Source organism: Hemitrygon akajei, chromosome 27, assembly GCF_048418815.1.
Source record: "Hemitrygon akajei chromosome 27, sHemAka1.3, whole genome shotgun sequence".
Lineage (NCBI taxonomy): Eukaryota > Metazoa > Chordata > Chondrichthyes > Myliobatiformes > Dasyatidae > Hemitrygon > Hemitrygon akajei.
Window position 1 is genome coordinate 41974845 of NC_133150.1, and position 22469 is coordinate 41997313.

Sequence of the window (22469 nt, forward strand, 5' to 3'; positions counted from 1 at the left end):
ATTGGACAGTCATTCTTAGCTGCTGTCAATGCTTTCCATATCGTATATTTGAGTTCTTTCATTGTTTCATCTGACCCTGCTGCTTTTCTAATCTGCTCTTTTCTTTTCGGAGATATTGGAAGGGAGGTGACAATTATGTCAACAAAGACCTGTATATCTGCATTACCCTCTTGTCCAATCTGCTCTTTCTCATAAATTGCACAAGACAGCGCATCAGCAGCAAACTTTATTTTCCCACAGTGTAGATCATCTTCACATCATATTTCTGCAGCCTTCTCAACACGTGCTGTATCCTCATGGGACAGTCGTTCAGTGGTTTGGACAGAAAGGAGACCAATGATTTATGGTCTGTATATCGTTGCTTTTATATTCTTGTCCTCTCAATATGAATGCTAACATAACATTTACCTTCTATACCATTTACTCAAACTACAAGTTAACCTTTAAGGAATTCTGAAAAAGGAATCCCAAGTCCCTTTGTACCTCTCATTTTTAAATTTTCACCTCACTTAGAAAATAGTCTATGCCTTAACTGTCCAAAACCTTGTGCAGGCTCCCCACCTCCTTAAAATTACCTGTCTTTTCACCTATCTTTAAATTGTCTGTAAATCTGGCCACAAAGCGATCAATTCCATCATCCAAATCATTGGCATATAATGTGAAAAGAAATGAACCCAAAATGCTTTATTTATTCTAATTGTTAAGTGTTCTTTCTTTGTTGCATGTTGCATCAACAAACACCACAGTAAATTCCAAATACGTGCAAATGTAAATAGCAAATAAAATTTACCCTTGCTCCTTGATGCCCAACTCATGGGGTTTAGCCATTTGAAGATGGCTTCAGCAGGAAGCCACTGCAGTGGATCACCAGCCTAGAGAGTATTACTCAAAACCCTGGTGTGGGTCTTGAACCAAGAATCTCCCCGCACATTGTCAGAGACTTCCCACTGGGGCACTGCTGATACATAATGGAAATAGTACTTGCTTTGAGACATTCAATGCTCAGATATTTGATCTACTTTAGCTCCAGAAAAGGAGGCAACCACCTTGGAAATTTCCACTGAAATCATGTGGACTACTTCACCTCAGAATTGGATGTCCACCAAGAAAGCAGAATCCACTGAGACTTCAGTTTCCTCACATCCGATCAGGTTAGTCACTTCATGGGACAATTCAGCTTTACCTCAGCATAACAGTATTCTGAGAACAACTCACAGTAAATGTCACAGGAAAATGCAACTTTACCAGTCATACAGTGAAACTCACACGAAGTGTTGGAGAAACTCAGCAGGTCAAGCAGCATCTATGGAAGTGAATAAACAGTCAACATCTTGGGCCAAGATCTTTCAAAAGGACTAGAGAGGAATGGGGAAGTTACCAGAATAAGAAGGTGGGGGAGGAGTATATGAAAGGACAGCACGCTGGAGCATGATAGGTTAAGCCAGTTGACTGGTTGGGGGGGGTGGGGGGCAGGTGGGGTGAAGTAGGATAAGTCGAAATGAGAACAGACTGGAGAACAAGGAGACTGACAGGGGAGGAGAGCGCATCATGAGGATCACAGGAAAAATGGAAGGAGGAGGAGATCCAGGCAGAAGAGATAGGCAGGCGACGAGAAGAGGTGGCAAAGACTGATCATTTCCCTGGTCCAGATGATTTGCATCCCAGGATACTAAAGGAGGTGGGTGCTGAATTAGCAGGGTGTTATGGTTGTGTCCCAGTTAGCTTAAGACTATTACAGCTCCAGAAACCCGGGTTCGATTCCCACCGCTGTCTGTAAGGCGTTAGTACATTCTCCCTGTGATCGCATAGGTATTCCATTTTCTTGCCACTTTCAAAATACATGTGTGTTAGGGATGGTGAGTTGTGGGCACTGGAAACACGGTAACACCTGCAGGCCGGCCCCATCACATCCTTGGGTTGTGTTGGTTGCTGATGCAAACAACGTATTTCACTATATTTTAGTCTTCATGTAACAAATAAAGCTAATCTTTATAAAGATATTTCATATTTGTATTGGCATGGAGAGAGAAATGATCACCAGATAGGAAGAAGTGAATAGGGACAATGGGGTCCTCTTCAAATTACAGTGCAGTGCCACTGGGCTGCGAGATTGGACAGCATCCCAGGGTGGGTATTTAGGGTGTGCACAGCATAAGTGTGTTTAATTTCTCCCTCTCCCAGTGTGGAGTGCCCACCTGCTTCAAAACATCCACCATTGTTCCTGTACCTAAAAAGACCAGGTAACATGTCTAAATGACGAGTGTCCTGTCACACTCACCTCAATAATAAACAAATGCTTTCAGCAGCTGGTCCAGGACCACACCTGCAGCACGCTACCACCCATACTGGACTCCCTGCAATTCACTTACCGACACAACCGATCGATGGATGATGCAAAAGCCACAGCTCTGCACACCATCTTACACATCTGGAGAAGAAAGATGTTAATGTGAGAATGCTGCTCTTGGACTACAGTTCAGCATTCAACACCATAATTCCCTCCAGGCTGGACAAGAAGCTCAGAAACCTTGGCCTTCACCCTGCCCTGTGCAGCTGGATCCTGGACTTCCTGTCACCTCTGCCCCTCTGACCCTCAACACAGGAGCCCTTCAGGACTCTATCCTAAGCTCCTCCTTTACTCTCTGTATACTCATAACTGAGTCACCACCCACAGCTCCAATCTGCCAATTAAATTTGCTGATGATACTACATTGATTGGCCTTACCTCAAATAATAATGAGGCAGCCTACAGAGAAGAAGTCATCACTCTGACACAGTGGTGTCAAGAGAACAACCTCTCCCTCAACGTCGCAAAAACAAAGCAGCTGGTCATGGACTACAGGAGGAATGGAGACAGGCTAAACCCTATTGACATCAATGGATTTGGGGTTGAGGGGGTGAACAGCTTTAAGTTCCTCGGTATACACATCCCTGTGGATCTCGCTTGGTCTGTACATACTGGCTGTGTGGTGAAAAAAGCACAACAGCACCTCATTCACCTCAGACAATTAAAGTTTAGCATGAGTCCCCAAATCTTAAAGTGTTTCTACAGGGGCACAGTTGAGAGCATCCTGACTGGCTGCACCACTTGCCTGGTATGGGAACTGTACCTCCCTTAATTGCAGGACTCTGCATAGTGTGGTGAGGACAGCCCAGCGCATCTGTAACTCTAAACTTCCCACTATTCAGGACCTTTACAAAGACGGGTGCGTAAAAAGGGCCCAAAGGATCATCGAGTACGCCAACCACAAACTGTTCCAGCTCCTACCATCGAGGAAATGGTACTGCAGCATTAAAGTCAGGACCAACAGGCTCTGACACAGTTTCTTCTACAAGGCCATCAGCCTGACTAATTCAGGCTGATACAATTGTATTTCTATGCTATATTGACTGTCCTGTTCTAATGCTAAATATTACAAATTACTATAAATTTAACATTGCACATTTAGACAGAGATGTAACGTAAAGATTTTTACTCCTCATGTATATGAAGGATGTAAGAAATAAATTCAATTCAATTCCAATATACGGTACAGTAGCTACCCCTACAGGCAATGTTGTGGTCACCTCCCTACAGAAAAGGTGTCAATAAAGTGGAAAGAGTACAGAAGAAAAATCAAGGATGTTTCCAGGACTCGAGAACACCAGTTATATGGAAAGATTGAATAGGTTAGGACTTTACTTCTTGGAAAGTAGAAGATTGAGACGAGAACTAATAGAAATATACAAAATTATCTGGGGTATAGATAGGATAAATGCAAGCAGGTATTTTCCATTGAAGTTGGCTGCAACTGCAACTAGAGGTTATGGGTTAAAGGTGAAAGGTGAAATGTTTAAGGGGAACATGAGAGGAAACATCTTCACTCAGAGTGTTGTGAGAGTGTGGAATGAGCTACCAGTGCAAGTAATGTGCGTGAGTTCAATTTCAATGCTTAAGAGAAGTTTAGATAGCTACGTGGATGGGAGGGGTATGGAGGGCTAAGACCCAGATGCAGGCTAATGGGACTAGTCAGTTTAAATGGTTTGGCATGGACTGGATGGGCCAAAGGACCTGTTTCTGTCTGTGCTTTTCTACCACACTATGACTCAATGGAAAGATAGGCAGGAAAGCAAGTTGTGAGATGGGTAATAATTCATAGAGATTCTGAAAGATTAAACGAGTGGACAAAGCTGTGAAGTTGTTTACTTTGGAAGGATGAGCAAAAGAACATTAAAATTATTTGAGTAGAGAAGAAACTGCAGAAAGTTGCGGTGTTATAAGGTTTGGAAATCCTTGTGCACAGAAAGCCAGCACATAGTGAATCAGGTAGGGAAGACTAATGGACTGTAAACACAAAATGCACTGCAGATGCTGTGGTCAAATCAACACGTATAAACAAGCTGGAGGAACTCAGCAGGTTGGGCAGTATCCGTTGATGTAGCACATACGCTTGCGGGAGAAGTACCAGGAGGGAGATCAGTGGGGAGGGACATGTGGACCAAGGCTAATGGACTGTTGGCCCTTACTTCACCAGGGTTGGAGTATCATGGCAGGGAAGTCTGCTGGTTGCTAGTGAGACCTCATTTAGAGTATCGTAAATAATTTTGGTCTTCCTATTTCAGAAAAGATTTCATGAAGGCAGTTCAGAGAAGGACCTCTAGGATGTTCCTGGAGGGATTGTCCAACAAAGTTAAAAGTTCAGCATTTGCAACACTAGACCTTGATGCATACTCTAATGAGTGTGCCAGTCTAGTTTCAGAAGGATGCAAGGTGATCTTATTAAAATATGGAAGATTTTGTGTGGGGGTGATCAACATAAATAGTGAGAGGGGAGCACAAAAGACTGCAGATGCTGGAATCTGGATGAAAAAATATCAAACCCCTGGAGGAACTCAATATGTCAAGTAGCCAAACCCCTGCATCAGGGGTGAGGAGGGTAAAGAGCAGACCATCAGTGTAAATAGGTGAGAAGGAGAAAAGTGGGAGGGGCTGGTAGGTGATGTGGGGTTAATGGGCAGGTAAGGGTGGGGGAGAGGAGAGTTCAGACACAAGAGGCTGCTGGGTGATCAGAAAGAAGAGATAAGGACCAAAAAAAAAGTCAGGTGGAGTCACGTGGGGGGAGGTGAAGATGAATTCAGTGGCTGGAGGGTGATAAGTGGAACTTGATGAAAGTACGATAGCCAGAGAGAACAAGAAAGGGAGGAAAGGAATAGAAAGGGTACGGCCAAAGGAAAAGAAACCCAGGTGGAAAAGTGTGTGATTGAGTGATGGGCAGAGGGAAAAGGGAAAGGTGATCAAAGGGAGAGAGAATGAGGATTGGTGGGATTGGGAAGGAACATGAAGGTGTTGATCAGTCTGTGTCTTGGGAGAAGTAACTGGTTATGAGTTCAGTGATCCTGGTGTGGATATTGTATCGTCTCTTCCCTAATGGGAGTGAGACAAAGAGATGTGCAGGATGGCTGTGATTTTTCATAATATTCCTGGCCTTTTACCGGTACCTTTCAGTTTATACTGTACGTACCTGAAAAGCATTAGGAAAGGTGAGAAATATCATGAAGGATCGCACCCACCCTGCTGACGGACTGTTTCATTCCCATCAGGAATCTCTTTTTCACAACATTCTCCAGGGACCTGCCATTTACTGTGTAAGTCCTGCCTTGGCTTACCTTCCCAAAATGTAACACTTCACAATAATCCTAACTAAATTCTATCTGCTACCCTTTGCCCCACTCTCCAAATCGATAAAGATCTTGTTATAATCAAAGAAAACTTCTTTGTTGTCCACTAAACACCAATTTTAGAGTCATCTGCCCAGAAACCATATCAGTCCTGCCAACTGCTCGCTCATCCAAATGGTTAATGTGGATGACAAACAAGTGGGTACAGAGCACCAGTTCCTGTGGTACAGGGCTCAGTCCTGAAAAACAACCCTCCAATTCATCCCTCTGACTCCATCAACTAGAACAATTCTATATCCTCCACTTCAGCTGACTGCAAATTCTACACCCTCACCAATCTCTGATTGAAGAAGTTCACCCTCATATACCCCTTAAGCATTTCACTGTCCACACATAACCCATGACGTCAAGTTCTAATCTCACCCAACTTCTGTGGAAAATAGCTTGTTAGCATTTACCCTGTCTAAACCCCTCAGAATTTTATATACCTCTTTCAAGCCTCGCTTCATTTCTCAATGCAGCAGTGAATAAACTCTAACATTTTCAACTGTTCCCTACACTGTTTCACTCATTGATTACTCTGTGAGCAATAATTATATTTTCTTGGTCCATCAGGAACACTGAGCGGAAAATTCACTACGTTTGGGCTCTGACCCGTTGGATACTCTTTGGAGTTCTGGTTCTTTCCACCGTTTCTACAAGTTGTATGACAGCTTTTCAAAGGTAATTTGTTTCCAATCTCTTCACTTCCGTGTTCACATTAAACGCAATCAAAGGCAGAAGCTGAAGAGTTGCTGTGAATTCCCTGAGATAACGGCTTCACACAGAAGAGATTATAACCTGCACATTGTCTCAAAGTTGAGTTATTGTCATTTGCATAGATACGTGCGTGCACAAGTTCAATGAAGAACTGACATGCAGCAGCAACACAGACACAGAGTATCAGGTGCACAACATTGACAGTAAAAACATGAATTACATAAAATTATAAAAGAACAAACACAATTAGACAAAACAATTGATTGTATTGCAAAGACATCAAAGTGATTATATAGTTGCAATACGGCAATGCCTCAAAAAGGCCGCATCAATCATTAAGGGCCCCCATCACCCAATGCATGACCTCTTCTACAGGATCCTGAAGGCACACACTCACCAATACAGGAACAATCCTTCCCCTCTGCCATCTGATTTCTGAATCGAAATTGAACCCAGGAACACACTTTACTACTTTTTTTTGCACTAGTGTCACTATTTTACATATAGTTACTTACTGTAATCCAGTGTTTTATTATTATGTATTGCAATGTACTGCTGCCACAAAAACATCAAATTTTATGATAAATGCCAGTGTTGTTAAACTGGATTCTGATTCTGATCACAGGGTGCCACGTTATTGTAGTAGTTAGCGTGATGCTGTACAGCTCGGGGTGGCAGAGTTCAGAATTCAATTCCAGTATCCTCATTAAGGAAATTTGTAGGTTCTTCACGTGTGTATGTGGGTTTCCTTAGCTGCTGTGATTTCCTCCCACAGTCCAAAGACACACCAGTTCACAGGTTAATTAGTCATTGTAAGTTGCCCTGTGATAAGCCTGGGGTTAAAGAGGTGGGTTGCTGGGCGGCATGACTCATTGGGCCAGAGGAGCCTGTTCCATTGTATCTTTAAATAAATAAATACTGAGATAAGGATTAGGGTTCAAACTTCAGGCTTCTGTACCTCCTGTCTGATGGTAGCAGTGTCAAATGCACAGTCAAATGATGGATCTTGCATGATGGTTGATGCCTTCACAAGGCTCCGCCTCCTGTAGATAAGCCAAGTGGTGGGGAAGGATGTTCCCATGATGTAATAGACAGAGTCCAGTACCCTCTTCAGCTACTTATTTTTCCGTACATCTGAATTACCAGACCACGATGTAACATGTCAAGATACTTTCAAAAGTACATATTTAGAAGCTTGTTAGAGAACTCCTTGGAATGCTGAATCTCTTTGACCTTCTGACAAAATAAAGATATTGGCATGCAACTCTTCTGATTGTGTCTACTAACCATTATCCTTGGAGTGAAACATCAGTGGGGACACACAAATGGATATATAACTGAACAAAATGTATATAGACACATATTAGAAGAATGATATTGAAATTAAGGCTAATAACTATAATTGAATTCAGATTCACATGTACGTTGTAACCTACAGTGAAATGCATCATTTCCATTAAAAACCAGCAACACACAAGGATGCTCACAAGTGTCAGCACACATTCTGGTGACTAAACAGCATTACATATTTCTCTGCAGAACAACATAAGCAACAACTGGAATAACAACAAAAAAACAAGACAACAACAGCAAAGCTAATCCCTTTCCCATCCCTTCCATACACTAACTCACCACCCCACCCCACACACATAGACAATCAGGCCAGGCCACCTCAGGGCCTTCAGTCCTTGAGCCAGATTCTCAAACTCAATCCTTCTGATGAATTGGCACTGCACACTCATGTTTAGCTTTTCAGGGCTAGAGAGGGTAGTCACCGTTTGGAGACGTACAAATCTCATCACATGCATACCCTGACACCACACCTCCGTTTATCTCCAATCTAATTTTACTGTACCATTCTGACATGGTACTAGACAGCTCCCACTCCCCAAGTAGCTTTGTGCCACTTCATTCACAAACCCTGCAGCAAACAGCTCACAGTCTTCTCCCTTTGGGCCCCACCAGCCTGTACATCATCCAACGTCCACACTCCACACACCACAGCCCCAAGGCAGCCCCACAGTGAAACAGACTCGCACACCAGCCTACCAACACAGCATCCACATCCACCACCACATAAATACATCCATTGATGACACTCCACCTGGAGACCAGCAACAGTGTTTCTTGATGAGAAATATCATCAACCACATTGCAAAATCTCACCTCTTAATCAGTGACTTTCTGCCTTTCTAGACAAGCAGATAAGAAAGTCCATGAAAAGCAGAACCTACGACAAATACAAATCAGCATGGTTTCCAGACCTGAGCTTCACTGAAGGCACCTAAAGTATTTTGACCTGAACTCACAAGTTGCTCTCAGTGATGTGAAATGTTTTGCTTTTTACCAAATGAAAGCCTATAGAAAGTTCTATGCACACAACAATGGTCAAAATAATCCAGATTCAATAAAGGTGACCGAACATTGTAAACGTTATCGTCCAATCCTTTGTAATAATGCAACAGCAACTTGCATTTCCGTGGCACCTGGAATATGGTAGACAAGTTCCGAGGTGCTTCATAGCAGTGTCGTCAGAATTTGCCACTGAATCACATGATCTGTTACAAGTACACATGACCCAGCGCTCAGTCAATGAGCTGGGATTAAATGAGCATCGTCAACAGGGACTGAGAGACTTTGGATTTGAATCCAGAACTCAGAGCCTGGACTGATGAAGATATGCCACCGGAGAAAGAACAATAAAGATCAGAGATGGTCTAGTCATCTAACTCTAGGAAATATATCAATACAGGAGAAACTGTAGGTTTGAACTCTCAGGTTTATGATATGTTCTAGTTCTGGTCGTGGTTTTTTGTTACTGCTTTTGGGACATTTTTGAATCAGGGTGCGCTGCAGATAATGGAACACTGAGATAAACTGTACTGAAATATGCCTCATAAATTTCTGTTTTTATATTCCGTGCTTTTGCTCGGTTTCTTTGTTAGTGTTTGTGTGACTTTTAGGTGCATGAGTGAGGCAACTTTGATTTTTTTTTCAAAGGGTTGGTTCTGTAGATTTGTTCTGTGATAGTCTGTGGGGAAGACGAATTTCAGGGTTGTGTACAACATACATACGTTGATAATAAATGTCCTTTGGACCTTAGGTTAGGTTAAAAGCTCATAGGCCAAAGGGCCTATTCTATGCTTATATCATAGAACCATAGAATATCACAGCACAGAAACAGGCCTTTTGGCCCTTCTTGGCTATGCCGAACCATTTTTCTGCCTAGTCCCACTGACCTGTACCTGAACCATATCCCTCCATACCCCTCTCATCCATGTACCTGTCCAAGTTTTTCTTAAATGTTAAAAGTGAGCCTGCATTTACCACTTCATCTGCAGCTCATTCCATACTCACACCACTCTCTGTGTGAAGAAGCCCCTTAATTTTCCCTTAAACTTTTCCCCCTTCACCCTTAACCCATGTCCTGTTTATTTCCCCCCCTAACCTCAGTGGAAAAAGCCTGCTTGCATTCACTCTATCTATACCCATCATAACTGTATGTATAACTATCAAATCTCCCCTCATTCCTCTACGCTCCAGGGAATAAAGTCCTAACCTATTCAACCTTTCTCTGTAACTCCGTTTCTCAAGTCCCGGCAACATCTTTGTAAACCTCTGCACTCTTTCAACCTTCCTGTAATTCGGTGACGAAAACTGCACACAATAATATCAAAAGTATCATCTCCTCTTTGTTCACAATCAACTCCACAAGAATACGTGCTTAACCCACTGCTCTACTCTCTCTTCACCCATGACTGTGTGGCTGGGCAGAGATCAAATGCCATCTATAAACTTGCCGATGACACACATATTGTTGGTGAAATTTCAGACAGTAATAAGGAGACGTAGAGGAGCAAGAAAGATCACCTGATAGTGTGTTGTCGAAACAACAGTCTTGCACACAATGTCAGTAAGACCAAGGAATTGATTGTGGTCTTCAGGAAGGAAAAGTCAAAGAAACACACACCAGTCCTTATCAAGGGATCAGCAGTGGAAAGAATGAACAGGTTCAAGTTCCTGTGAGTCAACATCTCTGAAGCTCTATCCTGGGCCCAACATATTGATGCAATGACAAGGAGGGGATGATAGCAGCAAGACATCATTAGGACTTTCAGGAGACGTGTCAGGTCACCAAAGAGACTGTTTGCATCACAATCTTGTATGGAGGGATCATTATACAGGATGAGAAAAAAGCTGCAGGAAGTTGTAAATTCAGCCATCTCCATCATGGCCCTCCCCAGCATTGAGGGCACCTTGAACAGGTAATACCTCAAAAATGATGCTGGAGATGTTGTAATGAGAGATGCAGAGATGGCAGAGGAATTGAATGCATATTTTCTATCAGTCTTCACAGTGGAAGACGTTTGCAATATACCGGACATTCAAGAGTGTCAGGGAAGTGAGGTTTGTGCAGTGAAAATTACGACTGAGAAGGTGCTCAGAAAACTAATGTTCTGAGGGTGGATAAATCTCCTCAACCTGATGGAAAGCACCCTCAGGTTCTGAAGAAAGTAGCTGGAGTGATTGGAGATGAATTAACAATGATCTTTCAAGAAGTGATAGATTCTGGCATTGTACCAGATGACTGGAAAATTGGAAATGTTACTCCGCTATTTAAAAAGGGTGAGAGGCAGCAGAAAGGAAACTATAGACCTGTTAGCCTGACATCAGTGGTTAGGGAGTTGTTGGAATCGATTGTTAGGGATGAGATTACGGAGTACCTGGAGGCACATGACAAGATGGGCCAAAGCCAACATGGTTTCCTTAAAGGAAAATCCTGCCTGACAAGCCTACTGCAATTCTTTGAGTAAATTACAAGCAGATTAGACAAAGGAGATGCAGTAGACATAGAAAATCTTGGATTTTCAGAAGGCCTTTGAAAATGCACCGCACATGAGGCTGCTTAGCAAGATAGAGCCCATGGAATTACAAGGCAGTTACTAGCATGGGTGGAACATTGGCTGGTCAGCAGAAAACAGAGATTAAAGGGATACCATGCTGGCTGGCTGCCAATTACCAGTGGTTCCACACGGATTGGTGCTGGGACTACCACTTTTTACGATGTATATGTCAATGATTTGGACTATGGGATTAATGGATTTGTGGCTAAATTTGCCGATGATACAAAAATAGCTGGAGGAGTGGGTAGTGTTGAGGAAACAGAGGGCCTGCAGAGAGACTTAAATAGTTTAGGGGAATGGACAAAGAAGTGGCAAATGAAATACAATGTTGGAAAGTGTATGGTCATGCACTTTGGTAGAAAAATGTAAACGGGCAGACTATTATTTAGATGGGTTGAGGATTCAAAGTGCAGAGATGCAAAGGGACTTGGGAGTCCTTGTGCAAAATACAGTTAAGGTTAACATCCAGATTGAGTTGGTCGTGAAGAAGGCGAATGCAATGTTGGCATTCATTTCTCGAAGTATAGAAATTAAGAGCAGGAATGTGATGTTGATGCTCTATAGGGCACTCGTGAGACCACACTTAGAGTATTGTGTGCAATTTTGGGCTCCTTATTTTAGAATGGATATATTGACTTTGGAAAGGGTTCGGAGAGGATTCACAAGTGATTCTAGGATTGACAGGTTTACCGTATGAGGAATGTATAGCAGCTCTTGGGCTGTATTCCACTGAGTTCAAGAGAATGATAGGGGATCTCATAGAAACATTCTGATTGTTAAAAGGCCTGAACAGATTAGGGTTGGCAAAGTTATTTCCCATGGTGGGGGACTCTAGGACAAGAGGGCACGATTTCAGGATGGAAGGACGTCCATTTAGAACTGAGATGTGAGAAATTACTTTAGTCAGAGGGTGATAAATCTGCAGAATTTGTTGCCACAAGCAGCTGTGGAGGTCAAGTCATCAGTTATATTTAAGGCGAGATAGATATGTTCTTGATTAGGCAGGGCATCAACGCCTATGGGCAGAAAGCAAGGGACTGGGGATGTTTGGAAAAATTGGATCAGCCCATGACTGAACGGCGGAGCAGACTCGATGGGCCAAATGGCCTACTTCTGCTCCTATAGCTTATGGTCTTTTGGTCTAATAGGTGTGTGGAATGAGCTGCCGGCGATGGTGGTGGAGGTGGGATATGATGGAGTCTTTTAAGAGTCTCCTGGACAGATAAATGGTGCCCAGAAAAATAGAGGGCTATGGGTAACATTAGGTAATTTCTCAGGTAAGCGCATGTTTGACACAGTTTTGTGGGCCGAAGGGCCTGTATTGCGCTGTAGGTTTTCAATACTTCTGTGTTTCTATGTTTATCTATCAATAAAGACCCCATCACCCAGGACATGCACTCTTTTCATTGCTACCATCAAGCAGAAGATGTAGAAGCCTGTAGACTCACACTCAATGTTGCAAGAACAGCTTCTTCCCCTCAGCTATCAGATATCTGAGGGTACAATCAATCCATGATCACTACCTCACTATTTTCATCCACTCTTTTTGTACTAGTTAGCAGGTCAGACAGTATCTATGGAAATGAGCAAATAGTCGACGTTTCAGGTCGAGACACTTCATCAGGACTGGAAAGCAAGGGGGAAAAGACAAAATAAAAAAGTTGTGTGGAGGAGGATATCTAGAAGCGATCAGTGAAGCGAGGTGGGCGGGAAAGTTATTAAAGAGCTGGAGAGGAAGGAATCTGATAAGAGAGGAGAGTGGACCATAGGAGAAAGAGAAGGAGGAATGGCATCTGTGGGTGGTAATCAGCAGGTGACAAGATATAAGAGGTCAGAGTGGGGAATAGAAGAAGAGGGAAGGGTAAGGGATTTCTTCACTTGAAGGAGAAATCGATATTCATGCCATCAAGTTGGAGGCTACCCAAACAGAATATCGCGTCTTGCTCCTCCTCCCTGAGTGTGGACTCATCACGCGGAACAAGAATTAGAATCGGAATTTAAGACTGGGCCACCACGAGCAGCAGTTCCTTCTTTGGCAGATGGAGCAGAGCTGCTCGACAAATCATGCCCTAGTTTACAACAGGTCTACCCAATGTAGAGGGCAGCCACAATGGGAGCACCAGATACAATGGACATCCCAACAGATTCAGAGGTGAAACGTTGCCTCACCTGGAAGGTCACCTTGGGGCCCTGAATGGAGCCAAGTGGACCGGTGTAGCCTTTGACCACTTGCAAGGGTAAGAGCTAGGAGGGAGACTAGTGGGTTGGAATGAGTGGACAAGGGAATCATGGAAGGAGTGATTCCTGTAGAAAGCAGGAAGTGTCAGGTAGGTAACAATGGGTTTAGTTGTAGGATCCCTTTGGAGATGACAGAAGTCGGAGAGAATAATGTGTTCCACGCAGAGACTCATGGGTTACGGACAAGAGGAACTCTATTACTGTTAAAGGCAGCTGGAAGATGGGATGGGCGTGGATGTCTGGGAAACAGTGAAGATGCCGGTGAGGGCAGTGTCAATGGTGGAGGAAGGGAACCACCTTTCTTTGAAGAAGGGGGACATCTCTGATGTCTTGGAAAGGAAAGCAGAATCCTGGGAACAGATGCAGTGGAGTCAAAGGAACTGAGAAAAGGGAATTGTATTTTTCCAGGAGACAGAGTGGGAACTACTAGACTCATATCTCCAGCTTCTGTGTCTCACTTTGATTATTTCCTGCAGTTACAAAACATAGCAGTAGTGACAAGGAACTCTTAAAATGAACCCAAGACAACTACCCACCTGCTGAAGTGGAGTCCTGTACTGCTGAAGTTTTTCGGCTTGAAACGTCGACTGTACATGTTTCCGTAGATGCTGTCTGGCCTATTGAATTCCTCCAGCATTTTGTGTGTGTTGCCTGGATTTCCAGCTTCTGAAGATTCTCTCGTTTGTGAAAGGGAGTTCAATTCAGCTTATTGGCTGAATAAGTTGTCAGAGCATTGTCACTTCGGTATTGGGCTTAATGATGTAATAGGAGATTGCTTAGTTTGTGGAATCTTATGAGAAACCATTCAAAAATTGCTCCTAACTGAAGCACAATGCAAATTTAAAAGAGCAGTTCAAATTGCTGTATCAATAGTAACAGTCCAGAGACTGCATGCTGTTGATAAAAAATCTGAGAATGATGATAATGACACAGGATTGGGTAGCCTTGGAATTTACAGTGTGAAAGCTAACAAGACATCAGCAAATGTGGCTTACACTAGAAGTGCAGGGCAAATTAAATAAAATGGATTTGGACACAGGCTTGCCTGTATGAATCACTCCACAAAATGTGTTTGAACGGCACTTCAAAGATACTGAAATGATGCCTGCAGATATCCAACAAGAACTTTTGCTGGAGAAAAGATAACTCCTGTGGGAATGATATTCGCAACAGTGAAATACAACAACCAGCAAGCCACGTTGGGTACGTATTTGGTTAAGAACAGGAAGGCCAGTATTGCGGGCCCTGATTGGCTGAGACAAATAGAACTTGATTGGAGATCCATCAACCATTAGCTTGCCACATCACTGCAATATAGTCAACTGAAAACAAATGAAGAAAGATACCAGATGATGCCATAGCTGCGATCCTTTTCAGGAATTCTCAATTACTATGACATGCTCCTGCCAAACCTGACTGCACTGCTCCTTTGAAGTCATTACTACAGATTGGGAAGAAATGGCAACGGACAAAGCAGTGTGAGGTGGCTATCGAAAAGGCAAAGGAAATGGTGAATTTAGACTCTGCTCACACATTATGATCCACATTATCCAGTGAAACTTGCTTGAAATGCCTGGCCTTATGGTGGATCAGCTGAAAGTGACAGGAAATCAATTTCAATTTCACTCAGCACATTTGGAAGAGGAACTGCTTTCTTTGACTACTGCCTGAAAAAGGAAGTGACTAACTCAAACAGAACTCAGACACCCAACTCATTCAACACAGCTGGAACGGTGGTTTGGCACAGGGTGAATCCACCCGCCAGTAAAGACAGAGAACTACAGGAACAATTGCTCTTTAGATTCTTACCGCTGTTGATATTTCATCAGATGAATAATTTTTTTAAATGTCCTTTGCGATTAATAACATGTAACTTCAAACACAAACAGCAATGAGATGACGATAACACAGCCTGCCTTCTTTCCATTGCTTAAAGGGATGGGTTTTTTTTGCCCAAGAACATGGAATTTCTCCTCTTTTCTGCAAGAAGCACTGTTGGATGAATTTCCTCAAGGACTTGACAAATCACACAGTGGTCAGACTGAAAGTCTCAACGATGTGGCAGATTTAATCTGGGAAGGGAATAAGGGTCGGACATTACAGTGAACGGTGAGGTCCTGAGTAGAGTTGTAGAACTGAGAGACTGAGGGTTACAAGAGATTGGTTTCTTGAGAATAACATCACAAATAGACTGTGTGGTGAAAAAGGCTTTCGGTACACTGCCCTTCACCCCCCCTCCACCCCGGTCAGGGAGCGAGTATAGAATTTGGGATGTTATGTTGTGGTTATACAAGATATTGGTGGCAAGGACACATTTGGAATATTGTGTTCTGTTTTGATAATCCTGCTACAGGAAAGATGACATTAAGTTAAAAAGATTTACACAGTGAGGTTGAGCAGGTTGGGCCTTTTTTACTGGATGGTAGGTGAATAAGGAAGATATTACAGGGGTATATAAAACCGAGATTTGTAGGTAGGATGAATGCAGTTGGGATTGAGGTACGAGAGGATGAAAGAGGAGAGATGTAATAGGCATTGACTCTGGGGGAGTCAGAAACTGTAGGTTTGAACTCTCATGTTTATGATATCTTCTAGTTCTGGTCGTGATTTTTTGTTACTGCTTTTGGGACATTTTTGAATCAGGGTGGCCTGCAGATAATGGAACACTGAGCTAAACTGTACTGAAATATGCCTCACGAATTTCAGTTTTTATATTCCGTGCTTTTGCTCAGTTTCTTTGTTGGTGTTTGTGTGACTTTTAGGTGCATGAGTGAGGGAACTTTGATCTTTTTTTCAAAGGGTTGGTTCTGTAGATTTGTTCCATGATAGTCTGTGGGGAAGACGAATTTCAGGGTTGTGTACAACATACATACGTTGAGAATAAATGTACTTTGGACCTTAGGTTAGGTTAAAAGCTCATAGGCCAAAGGGCCTATTCTATGCTTATATCATAGAACCATAGAATATCACAGCACAGAAACAGGCCTTTTGGCCCTTCTTGGCTATGCCGAACCATTTTTCTGCCTAGTCCCACTGACCTGTACCTGAACCATATCCCTCCATACCCCTCTCATCCATGTACCTGTCCAAGTTTTTCTTAAATGTTAAAAGTGGGCCCGCATTTACCACTTCATCTGCAGCTCATTCCATACTCACACCACTCTCTGTGTGAAGAAGCCCCTTAATTTTCCTTTAAACTTTACCCCCTTCACCCTTAACCCTTAACCCATGTCCTGTTTATTTCCCCCCTAATCTCAGTGGAAAAAGCCTGCTTGCATTCACTCTATCTATACCCATCATAACTGTATATACATCTATCAAATCTCCCCTCATTCCTCTACGCTCCAGGGAATAAAGTCCTAACCTATTCAACCTTTCTCTGTAACTCCTTTTCTCAAGTCCCGGCAATATCTTTGTAAACCTCTTGCACTCTTTCAACCTTCCTGTAATTCGGTGACCAAAACTGCACACAATAATATCAAAAGCATCATCTCCTCTTTGTTCACAATCAACTCTGGTACACCACAAGAATACGTGCTTAACCCACTGCTCTACTCTCTCTTCACCCATGACTGTGTGGCTGGGCAGAGATCAAATGCCATATATAAACTTGCCAATGACACACATATTGTTGGTGAAATTTCAGACAGTAATAAGGAGATGTAGAGGAGCAAGAAAGATCACCTGATAGTGTGTTGTCGAAACAACAGTCTTGCACACAATGTCAGTAAGACCAAGGAATTGATTGTGGTCTTCAGGAAGGAAAAGTCAAAGAAACACACAGCAGTCCTTATCAAGGGATCAGCAGTAGAAAGAATGAACAGGTTCAAGTTCCTGTGAGTCAACATCTCTGAAGCTCTATCCTGGGCCCAACATATTGATGCAATGACAAGGAGGGGATGATAGCAGCAAGACATCATTAGGACTTTCAGGAGACTTGTCAGGTCACCAAAGAGACTGTTTGCATCACAATCTTGTATGGAGGCATCATTATACAGGATGAGAAAAAAGCTGCAGGAAGTTGTAAATTCAGCCATCTCCATCATGGCCCTCCCCAGCATTGAGGGCACCTTGAACAGGTAATACCTCATAAATGATGCTGGAGATGTTGTAATGAGAGATGCAGAGATGGCAGAGGAATTGAATGCATATTTTCTATCAGTCTTCACAGTGGAAGACGTTTGCAGTATACCGGACATTCTTGAGTGTCAGGGAAGTGAGGTTTGTGCAGTGAAAATTACGACTGAGAAGGTGCTCAGAAAACTAATGTTCTGAGGGTGGATAAACCTCCTCAACCTGATGGAAGGCACCCTCGGGTTCTGAAGAAAGTAGCTGGAGTGATTGGAGATGAATTAACAATGATCTTTCAAAAAGTGATAGATTCTGGCGTTGTACCAGATGACTGGAAAATTGCAAATGTTACTCCGCTATTTAAGAAGGGTGGGAGGCAACAGAAAGGAAACTATAGACCTGTTAGCCTGACATCAGTGGTTGGGAAGTTGTTGGAATCGATTGTTAGGGATGAGATTACGGAGTACCTGGAGGCACATGACAAGATAGGCCAAAGCCAACATGGTTTCCTTAAAGGAAAATCCTGCCTGACAAGCCTACTGCAATTCTTTGAGTAAATTACAAGCAGATTAGACAAAGGAGATGCAGTAGACATAGAAAATCTTGGATTTTCAGAAGGCCTTTGAAAATGCACCGCACATGAGGCTGCTTAGCAAGATAGAGCCCATGGAATTACAAGGCAGTTACTAGCATGGGTGGAACATTGGCTGGTCAGCAGAAAACAGAGATTAAAGGGATACCATGCTGGCTGGCTGCCAATTACCAGTGGTTCCACACGGATTGGTGCTGGGACTGCCACTTTTTACGATGTATATGTCAATGATTTGGACTATGGGATTAATGGATTTGTGGCTAAATTTGCCGATGATACAAAAATAGCTGGAGGAGTGGGTAGTGTTGAGGAAACAGAGGCCCTGCAGAGAGACTTAAATAGTTTAGGGGAATGGACAAAGAAGTGGCAAATGAAATACAATGTTGGAAAGTGTATGGTCATGCACTTTGGTGGAAAAATGTAAACGGGCAGACTATTATTTAGATGGGTTGAGGATTCAAAGTGCAGAGATGCAAAGGGACTTGGGAGTCCTTGTGCAAAATACAGTTAAGGTTAACATCCAGATTGAGTTGGTCGTGAAGAAGGCGAATGCAATGTTGGCATTCATTTCTCGAAGAATAGAAATTAAGAGCAGGAATGTGATGTTGATGCTCTATAGGGCACTCGTGAGACCACACTTAGAGTATTGTGTGCAATTTTGGGCTCCTTATTTTAGAATGGATATATTGACTTTGGAAAGGGTTCGGAGAGGATTCACAAGTGATTCTAGGATTGACAGGTTTACCGTATGAGGAATGTATAGCAGCTCTTGGGCTGTATTCCTTTGAGTTCAAGAGAATGATAGGCGATCTCATAGAAACATTCTGATTGTTAAAAGGCCTGAACAGATTAGGGTTGGCAAAGTTATTTCCCATGGTGGGGGACTCTAGGACAAGAGGGCGCGATTTCAGGATGGAAGGACGTCCATTTAGAACTGAGATGTGAGAAATTACTTTAGTCAGAGGGTGATAAATCTGCAGAATTTGTTGCCACAAGCGGCTGTGGAGGTCAAGTCATCAGTTATATTTAAGGCGAGATAGATATGTTCTTGATTAGGCAGGGCATCAACGCCTATGGGCAGAAAGCAAGGGACTGGGGATGTTTGGAAAAATTGGATCAGCCCATGACTGAACGGCGGAGCAGACTCGATGTGCCAAATGGCCTACTTCTGCTCCTATAGCTTATGGTCTTTTGGTCTAATAGGTGTGTGGAATGAGCTGCCGGCGACGGTGGTGGAGGTGGGATATGATGGAGTCTTTTAAGAGTCTCCTGGACAGATAAATGGTGCCCAGAAAAATAGAGGGCTATGGGTAACATTAGGTAATTTCTCAGGTAAGCGCATGTTTGACACAGTTTTGTGGGCCGAAGGGCCTGTATTGCGCTGTAGGTTTTCAATACTTCTGTGTTTCTATGTTTATCTATCAATAAAGACCCCATCACCCAGGACATGCACTCTTTTCATTGCTACCATCAAGCAGAAGATGTAGAAGCCTGTAGACTCACACTCAATGTTGCAAGAACAGCTTCTTCCCCTCAGCTATCAGATATCTGAGGGTACAATCAATCCATGATCACTACCTCACTATTTTCATCCACTCTTTTTGTACTAGTTAGCAGGTCAGACAGTATCTATGGAAATGAGCAAATAGTCGACGTTTCAGGTCGAGACACTTCATCAGGACTGGAAAGCAAGGGGGAAAAGACAAAATAGAAAAGTTGTGTGGAGGAGGATATCTAGAAGCAATCAGTGAAGCGAGGTGGGCGGGAAAGTTAAAGGGCTGGAGAGGAAGGAATCTGATAAGAGAGGAGAGTGGACCATAGGAGAAAGAGAAGGAGGAATGGCATCTGAGGGTGGTGATCAGCAGGTGACAAGAGATAAGAGGCCAGAGTGGGGAATAGAAGAAGAGGGAAGGGTAAGGGATTTCTTCACTTGAAGGAGAAATCGATATTCATGCCATCAAGTTGGAGGCTACCCAAACAGAATATCGCGTCTTGCTCCTCCTCCCTGAGTGTGGACTCATCACGCGGAACAGGAATTAGAATCGGAATTTAAGACTGGGCCACCAGGAGCAGCAGTTCCTTCTTTGGCAGATGGAGCAGAGCTGCTCGACAAAACCATCCCCCAGTTTACAACAGGTCTACCCAATGTAGAGGGCAGCCACAATGGGAGCACCAGATACAATGGACATCACAACAGATTCAGAGGTGAAACGTTGCCTCACCTGCAAGGTCACCTTGGGGCCCTGAATGGAGCCAAGTGGGCCGGTGTAGCCTTTGACCACTTGCAAGGGTAAGAGCTAGGAGGGAGACTAGTGGGTTGGAATGAGTGGACAAGGGAATCATGGAAGGAGTGATTCCTGTAGAAAGCAGGAAGTGTCAGGTAGGTAACAATGGGTTTAGTTGTAGGATCCCTTTGGAGATGACAGAAGTCGGAGAGAATAATGTGTTCCACGCAGAGACTCATGGGTTACGGACAAGAGGAACTCTATTACTGTTAAAGGCAGCTGGAAGATGGGATGGGCGTGGATGTCTGGGAAACAATGAAGATTCCGGTGAGGGCAGTGTCAATGGTGGAGGAAGGGAACCACCTTTCTTTGAAGAAGGGGGACATCTCTGATGTCTTGGAAAGGAAAGCAGAATCCTGGGAACAGATGCAGTGGAGTCAAAGGAACTGAGAAAAGGGAATTGTATTTTTCCAGGAGACAGAGTGGGAACTACTAGACTCATATCTCCAACTTCTGTGTCTCACTTTGATTATTTCCTTCAGTTACAAAACATAGCAGTAGTGACGAGGAACTCTTAAAATGAACCCAAGACAACTACCCACCTGCTGAAGTGGAGTCCTGTACTGCTGAAGTTTTTCGGCTTGAAACGTCGACTGTACATGTTTCCTTAGATGCTGTCTGGCCTATTGAATTCCTCCAGCATTTTGTGTGTGTTGCCTGGATTTCCAGCTTCTGAAGATTCTCTCGTTTGTGAAAGGGAGTTCATTTCAGCTTATTGGCTAAATAAGTTGTCAGAGCATTGTCACTTCGGTATTGGGCTTAATGATGTAATAGGAGATTGCTTAGTTTGTGGAATCTTACGAGAAACCATTCAAAAATTGCTCCTAACTGAAGCACAATGCAAATTTAAAAGAGCAGTTCAAATTGCTGTATCAATGGTAACAGTCCAGAGACTGCATGCTGTTGATAAAAAAATCTGAGAATGATGATAATGACACAGGATTGGGTAGCCTTGGAATTTACAGTGTGAAAGCTAACAAGACACCAGCAAATGTGGCTTACACTAGAAGTGCAGGGCAAATTAAATAAAATAGATTTGGACACAGGCTTGCCTGTATGAATCACTCCACAAAATGTGTTTGAACGGCACTTCAAAGATACTGAAATGATGCCTGCAGATATCCAACAAGAACTTTTGCTGGAGAAAAGATAACTCCTGTGGGAATGATATTCGCAACAGTGAAATACAACAACCAGCAAGCCACGTTGGGTACGTATTTGGTTAAGAACAGGAAGGCCAGTATTGCGGGCCCTGATTGGCTGAGACAAATAGAACTTGATTGGAGATCCATCAACCATTAGCTTGCCACATCACTGCAATATAGTCAACTGAAAACAAATGAAGAAAGATACCAGATGATGCCATAGCTGCGATCCTTTTCAGGAATTCTCAATTACTATGACATGCTCCTGCCAAACCTGACTGCACTGCTCCTTTGAAGTCATTACTACAGATTGGGAAGAAATGGCAACGGACAAAGCAGTGTGAGGTGTCTATCGAAAAGGCAAAGGAAATGGTGAAGTTAGACTCTGCTCACACATTATGAACCACATTATCAGTGAAACTTGCTTGAAATGCCTGGTCTTATGGTGGATCAGCTGAAAGTGACAGGGAAACAATTTCAATTTCACTCAGCACATTTGGAAGAGGAACTGCTTTCTTTGACTACTGCCTGAAAAAGGAAGTGACTAACTCAAACAGAACTCAGACACCCAACTCATTCAACACAGCTGGAACAGTGGTTTGGCACAGGGTGAATCCACCCGCCAGTAAAGACAGAGAACTACAGGAACAATTGCTGTGTAGGTTCTTACCGCTGTTGACATTTCATCAGATAAATAACTTTTTAATGTACTTTGCGATTAATAACATGTAACTTCAAACACAAACAGCAATGAGATGACGATAACACAGCCTGCCTTCTTTCCATTGCTTAAAGGGATGGGTTTTTTTGCCCAAGA

The 22469-nt window shown here is 43.1% G+C and overlaps 1 protein-coding gene across 1 annotated transcript in view; it reads left to right on the plus strand.

The window, feature by feature from the left end:
• Positions 1-6817, plus strand: part of LOC140717065 (polymeric immunoglobulin receptor-like) — a 53383-nt gene extending 46566 nt beyond the window's left edge. Inside the window, exons 7-8 of the mRNA XM_073030247.1 lie at positions 1025-1151; positions 6274-6817. Coding sequence (XP_072886348.1) covers positions 1025-1151; positions 6274-6385 — 239 coding nt within the window. The 3' untranslated portion in view covers positions 6386-6817. The remainder of the gene's footprint in view (positions 1-1024; positions 1152-6273) is intronic.
• The last annotated feature ends 15652 nt before the right edge of the window (positions 6818-22469 follow it).